This window comes from Lissotriton helveticus, chromosome 10 (assembly GCF_964261635.1).
Source record: "Lissotriton helveticus chromosome 10, aLisHel1.1, whole genome shotgun sequence".
NCBI lineage: Eukaryota > Metazoa > Chordata > Amphibia > Caudata > Salamandridae > Lissotriton > Lissotriton helveticus.
The window spans coordinates 519970233-519989127 of record NC_136071.1 but is presented as its reverse complement, the minus strand read 5'-3'; the positions used below and the strand labels follow the sequence as shown (position 1 = coordinate 519989127).

The 18895-nt window shown below is 41.1% G+C and overlaps 1 protein-coding gene across 2 annotated transcripts in view; it reads right to left on the bottom strand.

The window, feature by feature from the left end:
• DNAAF8 (dynein axonemal assembly factor 8) overlaps positions 1 to 18895 on the bottom strand; it is a 1081381-nt gene that overhangs the window by 829372 nt on the left and 233114 nt on the right. For both annotated transcript variants that reach the window (XM_078663036.1, XM_078663037.1), the window contains one exon: positions 1747 to 1899. In XM_078663036.1, coding sequence (XP_078519162.1) covers positions 1747 to 1899 — 153 coding nt within the window. The remainder of the gene's footprint in view (positions 1 to 1746; positions 1900 to 18895) is intronic.

The following is an 18895-nucleotide window of genomic DNA, read 5'->3' as shown; positions in this document are numbered from 1 at the left end:
TGCATGAAGAGACCTGCAGCCCATACACTGCAGTAAACACATCTGACATTATCGGAGAATTGTAGTTCTTAGAATGCAGCACATAGCTGTACATGTTTTACACATACTAACCAGTGCAGGAAGAGACCTGCAGCCCATACACTGCAGTAGAGTTAACAAGACTGAGGATTCTAGTTCTCAGAATGCAGTATATAGCTGGTTTAGACCCATGAATGAGTAGATCATGAGACCAGCAGCCCATGCATTGCATTCCATGACAGAATTCTGACATCTTTCTGAATTGGTCGCATAACCGTATAGAGGGAAAACGCCACTTCAGGATACACTGATCCTTCTTGTCTCTGCTCATTGGTTTGCTAATCCCTGCATCTCATTTACTTTGTACTCTTAATAAATTGCAGTTATGAACCCAAACTAGGGACTGAATTATGGAATGACCATCTGATACATCTAAGCCTTTGTTTTAGTCATGCCATATTAAAGAAGCATTGGAAGGGTCTTCGGCCATTCAAGATATCTTTTCAATACCGTATAATAACTATTCTTCAGCATAACACAATAGACAAAATCATTATAGTAAAGTGATATACAATAAATAGGTTTGCTACAATCAATTTAAATTTATGGGACTGTGGTAAGATCTTAAAGAGAAAAGTCCACAAACCCACACCCATCCTTGTATTTAGTTAAAGACCTCAAATTGAGTAAACTTTCATCAATCTGAGTTGATAGAAGGGGGGTTAGCTTCAAGGATGCCAAGCACAATATCCTTCAGGGAGACTTCAGTCTTCAGCTTCTCCTGGAATTACAGAGATTTGTTGGTGTAGTGCTTAGAAGTCAGAAGACTTCCAACAAGCCTTATGAAATGGGCAGGTAACAATCCTGCAAGAGTTTGGCAAGAGCTAGCACGCATGGATTACGCGCCAATGTCAGAGAGACCAGAGTTAGCAAATGTGGTTTGCATAGTTTCAGGCACCAGGATATGGATTTGTATTCACCCATGGACCTGTTGCTTATGCCAAATTCTAGAAAAGTGGACGAGGAACTGAAGCCAGAAACGAAGATGGTCAAAGTACATATGTCGCAGGGTACAAATGGAAATCAGTCAGTGTTGTGAGAGACAGGTGGAGGGGGGGCAATGGAATCAAAGCAGGAAAGCATAAATATGCATGTGCTGGTGTTAGAACAGCACATCGAACAGTGAGTTGGGACAGTGAGCGGTGGATGATCCGGGATCACTACAATCACATTTAATATTTTCACTTGCTAAAAAAGTGGTAACAAATTCTATATGAAGCTTTCTGTTTGAATACTTCCTATTACCATGGTACAAGAAACCTGGTTGCAAAGCATGAAAATAAAACCGAAATTGTTATTTCAATTTTAAAATATTGTGAATTTGAAAAATGTCAACCATCCTCTATGTTTTCACTGTAATCATCAACAATAGTTACAGACACACTGTTGGCACTCTACATGCAGCTGACCTTAGCCAAAAGCCCTTTTGCTTAACACAATGGAACAGGCATGGGTTACACCATATAATTAATATTCAGAGTGTACCTACCAACAACTTCCTTATGCATTAATGTCGTATACGTTACTGGCAATAAACTGTACTGGTAGTTGCACTCCATAGCATACCTGAGTGGCTTTGAAGTTCCACTTTCTTAACTCCCTCCGCTCCCTGAATTGTACCTTAACAAAAGAACACATTCTAAAGAGAACTCTTGAATAAGGATTTACCTCTCTTCAATTTCTGGGGCATCGGGTGGCGAAAGCGCAGATTGCTGGGGTTCTGTGTTTCTCAGATCGATATAGACTGTTGGTGGCGATGGAGGGCACATCAAAAACCCATTTTCAGCTTTGATGTTGTCAGAAGGTGAGAGGCGGACAACGCTGACAGAAGAATATATTTTTTAGAAAAAAAGTTATGCACAAATCATATTAAAGTGGTTAAATTACATGACAGAACAAGTTAAGAAATTAATGTCAAATATCAATGTATTTATCTAGAACCAGCATAGATCAAATGTACCCATGAACGTAGGTGAGAATGAGTGCAGGTTGAGAACATTTACTGATAATTCATACTTGTGCAAATGACCAGCATCTAGCCACCATATGCAGGCAGTACGTACCACATACCTCTCCCATAGGAAAGCCCCTTTCTCTAGCTGTTTCAGGATGTTGACATCAGAAACAACAAGCGTTGATAATGGAAGAAACTCCTAGTCCAGGGACGAGCAAGTGGGTACCATTTGTGCAGAAAAAGCTCAAAGTAGATGCCAATGCACATGAGTTGTTCATTGTCCATGCCAGAACTACTCATAAGGGTTTGGGCAGGATCATATTCAGTTAGTTACAAGCTCAAAGATCACACCTACCTGGATAACTAGTTCTTGCTATCCGAGGACAACAATTCTAGCCCAATACCAATTTCAGTGAAGGTGAGAAACCTATAGCCAATATTTGCTCAGATGATAAACTAGAAGGCCATAGGTTTGCAACGGAGCAATACTGTACAGTGGAGAAGCTCATAACATCAGAAAAGCAGACATCTTGGGTAATCAATAAAAGGTTGAGTGCATGCTGTTTGTGCTACTGATAATCAGTGGCTTAACGGAATTTAAATACACTTTTTCCTTGGGCTTACACGGAACATGCAATAAAACTCACTCTTATTTGAGAATGTCAAACAAGTTATACATTCATGTTATCATATGTTGAAATCACTCATGAATATCACGCATGGTTTAATTTATATAATGTACAGGAGCATATTGTAGAGGGATTAAACATATTTTGTAGATCAAGTTCGGCATTTAAAATTGACCCATTACATTCCCTCATTTTCATGGCCCTGAAACCACTGTCGTGTAACTGACACATTGTCCCAAAAATTGCATGATCTAGCAGGGCTCTGGAAAGAGATCTCCATGTCTTGAAAGTCGTTTTTTCATTCAGACAATTGTCACATTAGGATAGAATCAAAGAGCTGGTAAATGTATTTCCCAGCCCAGTGCCAATCTTTTGAATGATAGAAAATACTTTAACACACAAAATACTACACAGCGCAATTAGGGGACTGTGACACAAGATTGAAATCGTGTTTGCAATCTTGAGCTGCTGCAAATTTTGGTACCAGACATGGGATACTGCATTAGTGATCTAGCTAGGAACATGCAAACTTTGTAGATTTTAGGTGGGTGGCTCCCTCTGACAAATCTCCTTTTCAGCATTTGTAGCACCCTCAGGCTGGTTGCAGATGTGACACTGGTATGGCAGGGGGGCCTAGGACCTGATCTCGACTTTCTGTTTACTGTATAACTGGGTCCTCTAGGCCGATCAAGGCCCTCACCTCAGCGCTGATGGAGCATTCCGGATCCAACATCGGCAGTATCAGTCTCTCATTCATGGAGGGCTGACAATCTAAACTTTGATACTTGATTTTGTCTTAAGGCTTGGTGTGGCTCATGACCAGAACTGTTAGAGGAACCGGGGGGGGGTCTCTTTTAAACATGGATTGCTCCTGAATTTTCTCTCTTGTGGTCTTCTCGCTTTCTCTGAGGACATGCTGGGCTTTTCTTCCTCGTCAGTCTCTCCACCTGCAGGGTCAGGCACACTCCTTACCTCTCCCAGCACACAGGCAAGCCTCTTGGATCCAGACAGAGCCTCAGTTCCTCTATGAGAAAGTTCAGACTTTAGGAGTTGTCTCTGTACATTTGGGAGATTGGCTATTATGCAGACACCAGCCCTGGTCACACAGCAGTCCTTTGAGTATTTTGTGGAGCACTTCTTTCCTTGGTCTTGAAGAATTTTGAATTGGAGTAAAGTAATGTGATTTGGATCCCACTTTGTAAACATTTTCCAGACAAGGGATGTCGATCCACTGTTTAAGGTTTCAGACCTGATTGGGGGTGGGGGGGATTTGTGCTTGGTGATGGCTCTCACAGCTGGTAGCAGTGATGCTGGCTCCAAAAAATAGGGAAAATTAAGTATGAATCTCTGCATCTAGCAGTCATTAGCCCTCCTTCTGTAAGGAATCAGACATAGACAGTGCCTAGAAATGTCCTCATGTTGAACAACTTTCTCCCCTACCATGTACTAAATGACAGTGCTCAGGAAGAAATTATTATTAGCCCTTTTAAAACAAGTTCCTTGTTCAGTTTCCAAGGGGAGTCTGCCTCCACCCTCCTTGACTTCATTGTCTGGGTCTCCACCCTTCAGCTGCAGGAATGTGGTAAGATGTACCCTCTTAAGTCTTGTGTCACGCTAAAATAGATGCTAATGGGCCCAGGCTCCCACCACACACAGTGTCCCAACACCATACCTAGCCATACACTCTACACATCAATCCACTGAACACACACACTTAAAATATTAGTGCTAAGATCTGGTGTTCACAAAACAACAGAACTTGAGATGGGCCTTTACACTAACCCCTGAGGAAAAGCTCTGGTCATATTACTCCTTCACAAAACCCTGTACCCTGTCTCCGTCCCTTTATGTGACTTAACCAGGGTATTTGTAGTAGTCCTATGCCCGCTAATAGGCAGGCTGCGAGAACTCTACTCACCCATTCACTATCAGGACAAGCTATTTTTAGGGGATACTGGCTTGGTCTGGCAAGTTGTTTTTAACTTGTTACATTTGATTTTTGTTGAAATTCAGAGTTCAAATGTCAGCTTATGTCTTCTAACAAATTGCTGCTTATTTTATCCTGGAGATTGGTGTTTACTTGTTTACCTCTGACTGCAATGATTTTGTAAAGTAAACTGTCTGACATTATGCTGAGCACACAGCATTAAATAGCTTGTAAACGCTGTACAAATATATAAAAATATACTTCAGTAGTTTGGAGAACACTTTTTGAAAATCTGAAGTGCGATGGAAACAAAGATTTGAATACGATCAAAACAAATTAGAACACTTGATGCGCAAATGATGAATATTTGCTGAAACACGATTTCCTCACATTTTTTGTTGGTACGCGACATCGTTTTATCAGTAAAACTGCTTGTGAGCGGGAAAATGTGTGGCCATTAAATAGGAAAATGTCTGTCTGTACATGACAGTGCACTACCATATTATGCTTTAGTAATGTATTTATTAAAAGTGAGAGTTTTTAAATATAAACTGAGAAACATCCTATCCAGATAACAAATCTATTAATGAACTAAAAGGCAAGTCAAGGGTCATATGTGAGCTAAATTTTTGTTATACAGTAAGTAAAAGTTTAGTCTAATACATCAAATGAGATTTTTGTACAGCAGACCTCCTGAGCTCACATATTTGAAAGTGCTCTCATATGTGATACTGAAAAAAAAGGCGACTCTGTGAAATAAAATATTTGCCTAGGATCACAACATTTCAGACGAGTTTATGGGTGTGTTGCACTTTTCCAGGTCACAGACTAGGTTCTGTGCTGCACATTAACAGTGACAGACTAAGGACTCTGTGCACATAGGCATAAGTGGTATGCCAAGGCCAAATTAAAAAGTCAGGATACAAGTTACAAAAGCTGGTATATGTATGCATTACGTGTGATTTTCACATTCACATCTCTCATCCCTTAAGATACAATGTGCTATTTTCACTCGAAGCCAATATCAGTTCACATTTTAAGTCGGATGAGGCACTTAATTTTTATGTGAGATTAAAAAACATGGGGTCCTGGCATACAATAAACTTGCTAATGATTATTTGAAAATCCCATGGATAAAGATAAACTAAGGTGGTAACAATGGGCTATAAGAGACAAAAGGGTAATGAGATGGAAATGAAAAGTGCACAAAAAACATCAACAATCTAGAGAAAGTGCCTCAAGATCTAAACATGACCATTAATAAAAAAAATATATTGATGGGATCTGAAGAGTTCTAAATTGTCAGACTATGCTTTAGCAGAACTATTACATTTAAAAGCTGTCCTGTTTTGCATGCAACTGTAGAGCTCTTTCTGTTTTAGAAAAAAGTCAACGTTCAGTTATTTTTTAATATGTGTACCAGCACCAATGTGCTCCCAGATTCTCACATGGTGGCTCCGTTTAAGTGAAAATCTGCAACACCATACATTTCTGAAATGTCAATGTGCTGCAAAATGCAGGACGGAGTGACATGAGTTTGTCACATGTCTCTCTATCGTGCACTTGGAAGAGTCGTTATACTCATCGTTTAACCCCTTCGATGCTTGTGACGGAACGGTTCCGTCACGAGCGCCGGTTGGGCTGTGCTTATGACGGAACCGTTCCGTCACGGCCACGCCCGTTTTTTAGAACCTTCAGCACAGCGCGAACATTCGCGCCGCGCTGAAGGTGTTAAGAATTTAAATCTAATTCAACGATAATTGACACTACAAGCAAGGAATGACACAAGGAAAATTAGTTACTTACATGTAACTACGGTTTTCCAGCATCTTTCATAGATTCACAAGTTTAAATCATTCTGGTCGTTGTAGTGGGAGTCCTGCGGTATCATTATAAAGCAGAAGATAATACTATCATAGGCTACAATGCAATGAGTAGTCACTGCAATAGTTTATCTACCTTCTTTTGTAAAAAAAAAAATAAGGGCCAAACTTAAACAACAACCAATAAGGCGACAGCACCCTGTAGAACACTCCTAAGAGAGGCTGAGTTCCTTGGATTTTCAAGCACAAGTGGAAAACTATATAAGTGAGGAAAAAAGGGGAAGCCTCTCATGGGAGGAGCGTGGGTCGCATGTGGATCTATGAAAGATACCAATACTGGAGAACTGTAGTTACAGGTAGGTAACTAATTTTCTTCTACAGTATTGGATCTTTCATAGATTCATGTGCTTGAATCAGAGTAGATAGCAGTTGTATAGACAAATATGCACAGAAGCAAAAATTAAATAACCTTGGAGGAAAAAGGGTAACAATTTACATGCATCTACATGTTTATATATAATACCTTTATAATGGAAAAACATATAAATGAAGAAAGAAAAAAGACCTCTAACAGTAGATGCTTACCTTATTGTAACAGATGACGTAAGACCGCCTGTCCTACAGCTGTGCCACTGTAAGTTGCCAGATCCCAACAATAATGCAGCGTGTGAAAGTATGTGTACTCTTCCATGCTGTGGCACGGCAAACCTTGACTAACAGGATGCCAGCAAACAGGGCAGAAGAAGGGATAATTTGCCCTTGCGGAATATGCTTTGGCATTGATCATGAGCAGTCAACCAGCTACAGTATAGCAGAGCAGAATAGTTGTAGCAATCCATCTTGCGATAGTCCTCTTTGTGACTGCATTACCCAGTCTTTGAGGTCCTTATGAGACCAGCAATTGGTCAGTTTTGTGCAGTTGTTTAGTTCTTTGCAAATAAAACTTAAGACATCGGTTGACATGTAAAGAGTGAAGAGATTTGCCGAGGACAAAAGGCTCATTAAGGTAAAACTGAGTTGGAACCTTCGGGTTGAATTTAGGATTTGTTCTCAGTAAAACATAGTTGTCAGTGAATCGTAGATAAGGTCTCTATTGGTGAAAGCTTGGACTTAACTTACTCTCTCCGCAGAGGTAAGAGCCAGATGTAATGCCACTTTCCAAGTTAGAAACTTGAGCTCTATTTTGTGAATTGGCTCAAACTGTGGTTTCATCAGTTGAGATAGGACTATGTTGAGACGCCAATCTGGCGGAGGAGGTCGAATGGAAGGAAAAGTCCTGAACAAATCTTTCGTGAATTGTCTGATGATATGGGAGAAGCAAAGTGAGGAAGTATCGGAAGTACGCCTGTATTGGGAGATAGCTGTGAGGTGGATATTCACCAATGCGTACGCCAGTCCTGACTTTGCCAGAGAGAGGAGATAAGTCAAAACTTGTACCGGAGAGGAGATAAGAGGGCGGATATTGTTTCCAAGGTACCAAGAACAAAAATGCTATATGTATGCCCATTTTCAGATTTTTTGAGCTTCCAAGAGTAGAATCAGAGACCCTGTTTGTTGAGATAGTGCATGCAGGGGGTATTGTCCATACGAATGAGGATGGGGGATGCTCGTATTCTTAGGAGAAACGACTGAAGAGCTAGGAAAATTGCCCTCAATTCCAGGAAGCTGATGTGCATCCTGGAGAGAGAGAGACTCCATTTGCCATTTACTTTGAGGTCTCGAAGGTGAGCTTCCCAGCCTTTGAAAGAGGCATCCGTGGTCAGAACGAACTCTGGAAGTGGAGAGAGGAATGTCAGACCCACAAAGAGATTGCTGAGGACTGCCACCAAGGAAGTGCTCTTTTCATAATTGGAGTGATCTGAATAATGTGCTTGAATGATCCAGTCACCTGAAGCCATTGCTTGTCCAACTGCTCTTGGAAAGGTCTCATTCTGAGATGTGCGTGGGGTACTATAAGGTTGGCCGAGGACATCATGCCAAGACAGGATTTGAGGAGACAGACAGAATCAAACTTTTGGATTGATTGTGAGCCAGCAATATTATGGTGTTTTGCCTTTCTGCGCACAAGAATGCCTTGTTTTGGAGGGTATCCAAAGTTGCTCCGAGAAAAGTTATCCGTTGAGAGGGTGTGAGAACGGACTTCTAGTAGTTTACTGAAAGCCCAGAGAGAAACAGTTGTAGGCAGATGGATATGGCCTCCGAAGCCTGGTGAAGAGAAAGAGCCTTCATTAGCCAGTCATTGAGATATAGGAAAATCTGCAGCCCCGGTTATCGTATGTGTGCCGCCACAGGAGTAAGACATTTGGTAAATACCCAAGGAGCTGAGCAGAGGCCGAAGGAGAGGACCTTGAATTGATAGTGTGCGCCTGCCACTGTGAAACAGAGAAATGTTTGGTGTTTCGGATCGATAGGAATATGGACATATGCATCCTGTAAATTGAGGCCGACCAGCAAATCCAAATGGTTCAGAAGCTGCAATATCTCCTGGAGAGTTACCATGCAGAAGGATTTTTTCTGTAGGTATTTGATGAGCTTTCTGAGGTCCAGAATGGGACGCCATTCTTCCGACCTTTTCTTCACAAGAGAAAAGCAGGAGTAGAAGCCCATTCCCCTTTGAGAGGGAGGAACTCTCTCTATAGCTCCTTTTTGTAGAACGATGAAAGCATCTGCATGGGATGGCAGAGATGTTTGTGGTGGTACTGTGACAAACTCTAGGGTATGGCCATACTTTATTATATGCAGGACCCATTTGTCTGAGGTAATTTTTTGCCATTGATTGTAATAATGTGTGTTACGTGCTCCTCTGGATGGTAGGGTACAGGAGAGTGCAGAAGGCGCCAAGACATTATCACTGCTTTCTAACAGCATCTCTGGATTGCACTGGTTGTTTACATCTGTGTTGCCTGGAGTATGCAGCCTCTGATGGTGCATGATAGGCCTGTTGCTATTGGAAGGTAGGGCAAAATGACTGATAGGTGTGAGGTTGGTATCTCTGGTAGCCCCCATGAAATGAATAGGCTCCTCTACCATGAGCTCCACGAAATGGGGTCTTCCTATATTGGACCCTGCCCAAAGCTTTGGTAGTCTCAGTGTTTGCCTTAATGGCCTATGTGCTTACCGAAAAGCGCATCCCCATCAAAAGGCAGGTCAAGAACCTTGCTTTGCACCTCAGGGCAAAATTTTGTTGATCTCAACTGTAGTGTAGCTCCTATCTTCCCAATAGGCTCTGCGCATTGGAATAGTACCTACAGCAGTAAAGGCCTAGACCAGACGTTAACTAGGTCTACTACTGTCGATACTAGACTTAATTTTTGGGTTTGCCAGCTAAGCTCAGAGTTCGCTAGAAACTTTCTCGAATGTTCAAGAGAGAATTACCTCCCCTGATTAGACAAGAAGGGATTTAGTTTCTGACAACCATAGAACATGACAACTTTGCTCTCCCCTAATCAAGAGTCAATCTCAAGAGTCGTGTGAGCACAAGGCAATTATTTTACTCAGTCAGTACGTGCATTCTTAGTCTCATCAGAATGTAGAGAAAAGGAAGAGACGGGCGTGTTCAATAAAAAGGTGTTATTTATTGATCAGTCTCTTTTCTCGTACAAGAGAAATGGATCGATATTATTGCAATACTTATAGTTAAGTAAAGTGCATACATTAAAAGCAATAGTATAAAATAATACTGTAAAAACATTGATATGGTTTCTGAGCCATATGATGTTTTAAAATGATTAAAATATATTTACATACACATATACATTTGACTAAACGTACTCAACTGGTGTTTCTAAATACGCCTACCCCGTGTACCTGACCTAAGTCTAATGCGTGGGCGGGAATAGAAAGTTACAGTTTAAGTTAAGTTTGTTTTTGCCAAGTGAATAACTAAAGAATTCTCTAGGATGGGTTATTCAGTTCTGTACCTGGAATTTAGGATGGATGAGGAATGGTATCTCGTTCTCTGCTCTCGATATTCCAGGCTGCCTGCGAGGGCTACCCGGAAGCGCCGGTGCTGGGTCTCTCGGCTTGAGATAGCAGCGCGTCTCTCAGCGCGTCAGGAAGGCGGGGCTGTTGCCTGCGGGGTCTGCTTCTGCTCTCGGCTTCGGCAAGTATGGCTGCTCCGTCTTGTCACCAAGCGTGTGTTTGCATAGGGCAAGGTCGGCAATATTTATACCTTAAAGGTGCCGGGATTGACGTAAGGATGGACATAGGTACGTCAATAAAGATGTCATACGACTTGCTCGTTAGCACATTCTTTTGCAAAAGTTCTCTGTGAAATCAAAACAATGGCCGCACGGATTGTCCAGGTTGTCATAGGTTTGATTTGTTATGAGAACGTCGTATGCCTTATCAGGGGCTGGAGGAATGTCGCTTGTCTAATTAGATCTCAAGCGTTATGACCTAATCAGATAACACGTTCCTGTGCCGTAGTGTGACTGCGTCAGATAACGGTATCTGCATCATGGGGGCTTTCTTGCCTCATGGGCTGACTGTTAGTTAACTAGCTAGTTAGTTTAACCAGAATAGGGTCAGGAATAGGGGGATCGATTCAGAACCTATAGAAATACACGACACCCACTCCACGCTAACTATGGTCATATCTACTAATCTATGCATAGTATAACATAGTACAACATACTATAGAGTATAGTGTATACCTTACCACCCCAAAATACATAAATGCATTTCGAAATTTTCAAATATACTGAAAAATTGCAGTCATATATATTGTATGCACTTAAGCTATGAATGAAATGCAAAAGGTAAACACGCATTTTATGCATTATTGCTTGTTGGTATATGAGAAATACACATGAAATGGCTCTTAATATGGCTATACAGAAAGAAAAGTCGAAACCATTTCATCACATAATATATTTTGTGAACATACCAGCGGGCAGCTAAAGTCTATAAAGTATCTAAAAATAGAAATCTTAGTTCTCTAGGAATAGTTTCTTACTTTAAGCAGAAGATCAGTGTCCCGGGGAAAAAATATATAGAAAAATATTTTAAGGGCTTGCTGAAAAAAGTTGCTGTCCGTGAACTGGATTGTAATTGTTCATGTGACTTTATTTTTAAAGTTGAAGGCCGAATTCAGGGAACGCCGTGTGCGAGTTTACTCAAAAGTCTCTATTTCTGTTCTGGAGAGAACATCATATCATTCAGGCTTTCGAAAAAACTGTCAACAGCTTCATGGGAAAGTTCCACTAAGTCGGAAATAGGGGTAACCATGCATTCGTGCGCATGATTGTCTCCATTGACATTCTGATTTGCATTGCTGACAGAAGGTCGTACCTGTTCGATGTTGCTTTCATCTTGAACTTCACTACCCTTCAATCGCAGTGGTGAAGATTCCAGGAATGCCGTCATCAGAATTGGCAGCCTTTGAGGGCAGCACAGTGTGTGAACCTTGGTAGGAACCAACAGTGTATCTGCATCCACTGGCGCATCCGATTGTAGCGTCAGACAGGTGTCTAACACGCATTCTTCTCCGCATAGCAGACACCTTAGTACAGGTAAAACACACCTTTGCCACATTGGTCGAAATGATAGAAACCAAGTCATGTTTAGGTCTCTAAGCCGGGAGAGTCCCAGGATTTTTGATATCCGGTCCCGGTATCCAATGGCTAGGATCGTATCTTCCATTGTCGCGAGAGTTTGATCTGTGACATGGGTTGCCATAACGAAAAATAAGGACTAGGAATAGGATTCCTGCAATTAGTCCCAGGATCAGGGGAAGTCCGCCAAAAATCGAATGGACGAAATCTGGAAAAATACCCAGTATGGCTTTGAATGGTGTTAATGCCAAAGAAAATACTGTCTTAAATACCTTTGAGACCCCAGTGGTATCAGAAATATTTAAGATTTCGCTCAGGATTTCCGCGAAATGTACGGGGGAATTAGTTGATAATAATGTATGTATCTCTGCAGTCATCCTTGCGACTTGTAGATCATACGTTTCTTTTGACGACGTGAGCCTTGTAGGCGTCTGAAGAAGCACTGTTTTCATTCTTCTTAAAGTATCTATTCGAATAGAAGTAATTTTCAAACTGGGCCATGCCCTCGCCTCCCTGTCTGGAAAGGAGCTGGGGAACAAAGAACGTCCACAGCACTTGACCTTCGCCGTCGTAGTGACGAGATAAGGAGTCCCGGGCATAAGACTACAACATCTGCGGTCTACAATAAGAATGTAACTCCCATTATAGAGTCTTTGAAAGAATGGTTCTATTTCAGTTGCAGGTGCGCCTTGCTGGTGACATGAAAGGTTGTATGAATAGGGCAGGTTCCAAGTTGTTTTAAGGTACCCCTTTCCCAATTTCTCGTACATGCCAGCCTGTATATATTTTTGGCAGTATTGAAACCTGAAGGTTGAGATTGGAATATTTATGATTCCGTGGATTATCCATTCACTGACAGGTCGTTCTGACATTGTCATTGGTAATCTTTCAAGTTTTTCAATGCTCAAGATTGTATAATCAGCACCCTTCTGCGCCATACCGATTTGTCTATCAGTAAGGTTAAAGATTTGGAATAGTGACGTTGTGTTGATTAAACGCAAAGGCACATAGCCTGAACGCAGATTTTGTAACGTCCAGCCAAGCTGTACAATGGAACGCAATTGTGACTGACCATGTTGTAATAACAGTAAGTCTTGCGATAATATATCGATTGCTGAAGACACAATGCTGTCCAATGAAAAAATTCTGGAGGACAGAGTCATTAACCCATTGTCCACTACAGAAAGTGATTTTTCCAAATTAATACGATCAATTTCACGTATTCTCTCTGCTGTTTCAATTTGAGTAACCTTCCAGGCCTCATTGTATGCTGCATATACAGAGGCTGCTATGAAACGCTTTTGACGCTGTTTGCGTGGTCCCAGTATGAAATCACGCAAGTCAGCACCATCAGTAAGTAAAGTTAGGTGTTGCTTAATTTCAGGCAGTGTGGAAGTCTGTAGCCATTGAAGGCATAATTTGCCCACACTGTAGGTTGTTATTATCCCTGGGTGATGTCTTTGAGGATATCTAGGGTCTGGCCTGGTCATTTTGAAACCCTGTGTTTTATTCAGGAATCTATCTTGACAGTGATTTGTATCTGTGGGCCAGATTAACCATTGTTTCCAATCAGGATGTGTTCTGTTTTGGTTAAGTATATGGTCTATGTCTATTTCTTCATCTGTATCAGAGTTATTGCTAAACATTGTTGGCTTTGGAATAGACGGGTTATTTAAATCTTTGATTTTGGCTAAGCCAAGACAGGTGGTTTGTTGAACAGTGTCATTTAAAAATATCATTTGTTCTGGGATCATGCAGGCTCTAAACAAAGCTTCTAAACCCTGTACTTGCCATTCTTTTGTACCCCAAACACTTTTCAAATCAACATTTTTGTCCCAATAATCAAATCCAAAAGTATTCATTTTTTCAAAGAATGAATCTGAATATATCAATTTTGTGTTGGTTATCATGGTTTTCATCCCTGTCTTGTTTGACAATTTGTAATAAAATGTTTCAGCATTAGTTATGTTAAAACCTGAAAAATATGAATATTTGTCATAAACGGTTCTAGAGCTCCCTTTTGGAGGTGTAGCACAATGTTCCCATTGATTATAATTTAAAACATTTCTAGGTTGTGCAGATTTATGCAAGAAATGGTTACCATAATGGTTATAGCAATACATACTATCATAATTTGTAGAACCTTGCAAATAATCATGTTTTGTAAATTTAGCAGACATTACTAAGTCAGACATCATATTGTTTATACTTTCAAAGTCCCAATCATCAGCAAATGAGTTTGGTTTTGCAAAGTCACTCAACGAGATCTTGATTTGGTGTGGATATTTCAGGATCTCGACCGGACCATAAATTTCATAGTCAGTGTTGTCCCAGGCTACCCCACCAGGTATCGGAATTGCTGTGAAGTTGGCTGAAGAAAGTTCTGAAGAAAGTTCTCTTTTCTCGATGTGTGAAGATGTGTGTGGTTTGAGGACCAAGTTGATGTTCTGACTTGCTGTGTCCATTTTAGCATATTTTCCCTCAATGAAGCGTCCCAAAGTAAATACCATGATGAGCCAAAGTATGAGGATAAATGCACCAAAACCCACCCAAAATTCAATCCATGGAGAAACCAGATATGTTTCTTTCAGTTGTTTCAAAAGTTCCTTCGCTTTGTCTTTAAAGGATTTTGATGATGGCTGTGTCTTTGATTCACTGAAGCCGTCAGAGGAATCATCGAAGTTGATGAAGTAACCGGATGCAGTTCTGTCAATTGTTCCAATTGGTTCAGGATTTTTGTTTTTTGCATTTTCACTGGGTACTTCAGTATAGATTGGTGTGTCTCTGCTAAATGTTTTTATTTGGGTTTTCAGAGGTCTTAGTTCTATTGCATTGTTGCATAGTCCTTGTTGTTCTTCTGTAGGCGTTTCGAATGTGATGAGCCTCTTTGATAGGACCTCTGTACTGGTAGCAAACCTTGGTGTTCTGCTACTTATTGGGAGTCCACTTGGCCTACTGTTTGTTATCGGCCACATGTTGTGGTTTTACCAGGTCGATGGATACAACTCGGTTCTCCTTTTTTCCAGCAAGTGGCGGTAGTACAACTGATCTTGTCCCGTTGACAGACAAGACAGGAACTGCTTTTCTGTAAGAAGGCCCAAATTCCTTCTTTACCGCGATCTTTTCCCTGACTAGATCCCCGACTTTTGGAATCCAGACAGGTCTTGCTGGGACAGGTGGTGATTCTTCAGTGGTTGTTGGCTGTTGTTTCAACTGTATGTTGCTCAGGTCTTTTCTTGTTTTGTTTAAGTCCTGCAAAATAGCCAAACGGTCTTTGACATCAAAGGTTTTTTCTATTACCACTGAAGTCTGACTATCAAGGTCAGAGATCAACATCCTAGTTCCGAATAATAATTCGTACGGACTGAATCCCTTCAGAGAATTTCTTGGCAAGTTATTTAGACTACGTTGGACACTTATTAGATGTTTGACCCACCCAGCTCCCGAACCTAATATCCTTTCCATTATAGATTGCTTTCTGCCTTGGTTTTTTCTTTACACCATCCCATACCCTCAGGAAGGAAGTGAGAAGATTCCCGCTGGGCTGTGCTCATTTGGCCATGTTTCCCCCCCAGGCTGGATTGCCTGAGTGAAAGAAATGGTCGAACGTAGCATGCTCTTAGCGTATATGCCATTTAGACTCGCAAATCTTGTATAACAGTCCGGACGTCAGCCGAGTGCTGTGGATCTACATTATAAGTGGAACTAGCCTGTGTATGTTAATCGCAAGCCATTCTTTTTGCTGGTAATATTATCTGCCTTGATTCGACGAGGTATTAAACTGCTTCTCTCCCCTCTGCGATCTCTGTTGCAGTTTGGGCAGTTTTTTACAAACATGGTGTAGTGCAGGCTCATGCCTGGCCACCAGTACCGTGATTGTAATTCTTCCAGAGAATCTTTTAATTTAAGGTGTCTGAGACCCTCGCCCATATGTGCGTCTGCGATTAACAAGTGTCTCCTGTCCATGTTTGGAATCACTCTATCCCCCACTCCAGGGATTCGAGCAAAAGGAACGGAGTTTGCATCTATGATGTATGTGTAATTGAGTGGATAGTTGATCGGTAACGCTGAGCAGTCGCCTTTTGATGACATTTTCACTGCCAGCAATGTTTCGCCGTCAATGTACTTTAATGCACGCTTTTTTCGATCTACGGGAGCCAGTTTAGTGGCTGCCGCTGCGGCTGCTTCAGCCAATGAATTCCCTACAACGTGAACGCCATCACGCTGATGACTCAGTGAGTGAGTCACGTGAGTCTTTGGTAGTTCTTTTTTCAAAAGAGCTACTTGTTCCCAGAGCAGTCTCTGCTTTATTGGTGCATCAGTGTCATCTTTATAACCGTTCTGAATCCATGTCTGCAAATCGCTGTTATATGATTTGACGCAGTAATATGAATCTGACACTATAAGTGTCGGGAATTCGCGATCCGCATTATCTAGCGCCATTTTCAAAGCTATTATTTCAGTTTGTAGTTCTGAATTAGTTTCTACTGAGTGTGATTTTGTTAATAGAGGTCTTAGTTTACCTCCGCGCCACACTTCTTTTGTAATCTCACATGTGGGATTGTATGCATGTTCTCCCCAAACGGAGGGTTGAGCATGTCCGTCTGTATAGATTACACAGGCGTAATGTCGTAGAGGCAGAATGTCGATTGGCAGAGGATACGTCTTTTCATATTTTAGATTTTTTAAATCTTGTAGTTCTGGATCAAAGTAGTAGTATACTTTGTCCGTTGTGATTGAATTCACCCATTGTATCCATTCCGGATTCAATGTTGTTGTTGGTAAATTACACGGTGTTGTTAGTGCCTCAAAGGCTGATTCTGCTGTTCTGACTGTGATATGTCTACCGTCAGCTATGTCTTTTTCTCTAGCTATTGCGGTTTGAACTGCACGAATGATTTTTCCTGTATTACTGAATTTCTGTTCAGCTTCTGTGTACAAGTGTGATTTGAATGCAATTGGTACCTTTTCTCCCTCATTAGAGGTCAGGTATGTGAATCCGCATCTCCCGGGGATGACTCGGATCACAAGATTGCGTGTGTTATCACGTGTTTCTAATTTTGTTTTAATTAGCATGTCTGTTTGTAAGGATCTCAAAATTTCTGTGTGTGTTTGAGTCCAACTGGATCTTTTAAAGTCTGGTTTAATTAGATCGTAAAGGGGTTTCACCCTCTCTGCGTAATTTGCAATGTATGTTCTTCCGAAATTTAGGAAGCCTAAAATTGATTGTAGGTTTTTTAGTGTTTTAGGAGCTTGGATAACGGCACATTTCTCTAGGAAATTGTCTGCCAGGCTTTTACCTTCACTTGATAGCTCATATCCTAAGAATAGGACTGTCAGATGGGCAATTCTGGACTTTTTGAAGTTGAATTTGTAACCCTCTGCAGCGAAACCAAGTATTATGGTGTTCACTCTTTTCAAGTGAGTCTCCAAGTCATCATCTGTTAAGTAAATGTCATCGACATAAGATAATGCTTCATCATCATATAGTTGTAGTAATTCTGTTACTCTCGCTGAGAATACCCCCGGGCTGTTCTTGTACCCCTGGGCTAACCGACAGAATTGTTTTTGAGTGCCATTTACTGAGAATGCAGTTAAATATCTGCTCTCTGGTGCTATGTTTTGACAAAAGAATCCATTGGAGATGTCCAAGGTTGTTTTGTATTTTTTGCGCACTATGTTATTCATTAGTGCAGCACTGTGTGAGTTTTGCACTGCAAAGGTTTTGCAACATGTGTTAAGGTGTCGGTAATCCAAAACTAGACGATATGAGTTGTCTGGTTTGGCGACCGGAAACAAAGGATTGTTCATTTGTGAGGTGCAAGTTTCAATCACCCCCTGGTATTCTAGCTGATCTAGTATTTCATTTACTTGTTTTTTAGCTTCTTGCTTAATTGGGTACTGCCTTTGTGCAGTAGGTTGTGATTTTAACTGGATTTTGTGAGGAGGAGAATCCTCATCCCATCCTACATGATTTTTATATAAAGCAGGTGCTAAGGCCACTGCCCACTTTCTAGCAAGTGTATATTTTTTATGAATCGGTATTTGATTCGAGAAGGCAGGCATAATTACTTCTTCGCCAGGAGGGCACTCCCTGACAAACTCTGGTGGCCAGTCTTTTTCAGCTAGAAGGATGTCATAGCCTTTGGATAGGTTATCCCAAAATAGTCCCCTTATTTTCCTAGTCTTATCTCCCTCTATACGTAATGTTATCTCGTATATCTTGTGGGGCTTGCTAACTCTGGTATCTGCAGTTTCCACTTGAAGATATTCATTCGTGTCCACTGTCTCCAGATGATTCATAAGGACTTTGCGAGCTATGCTCACCTCTGCTGCGCTGTCTATCATTGTCTGAGCCCACTCTCCGTTTTTCAGTTGTGTCCTCAGTATTCTCGGCATTTTTAACTACCTTGATACTGGCTACCTTCTTTTTTGGAAATTGTGATTTCTTTTTAAGTTGAGCAGGTTCCTTGTCTTTGGACTTGGCGTGCTCTTCTGATCGTCCTCTTCTTTCCGATTTCTGCGAGGAATTCTGAAAAGATTGAGAGGGACGTGTATCAATGTCTTGATATCTATCAGGTTTTTTAATATTATCCCTATTTCTAAGGTTATATCTATTCCCAGAGGGTTCACTCTGGGGTGATCTTTGTCTCGGGTTTGGAGATTTCTCTCTTCGCCTAGGAGACCTTCCTCTGGACTGGAATTTCTTTTCTTTGGGATTGGATTGTTTGTTTCCATCCCAGTTCTTTTTTGGTGAATTATTATTATTAAAAAATATTTTTTCTGGACTTGTAGTCAGTTGCGGTTTTACTGGTATTCCACCTAGACTATCTCTGCCTAGTTCTTCATAGGATTTTTCTATGATTCTGGCAATTTCAGCTGGTTGGTCTGCTATATCTGTCTCTTTTAACCTCTGGCGGATCGCCACG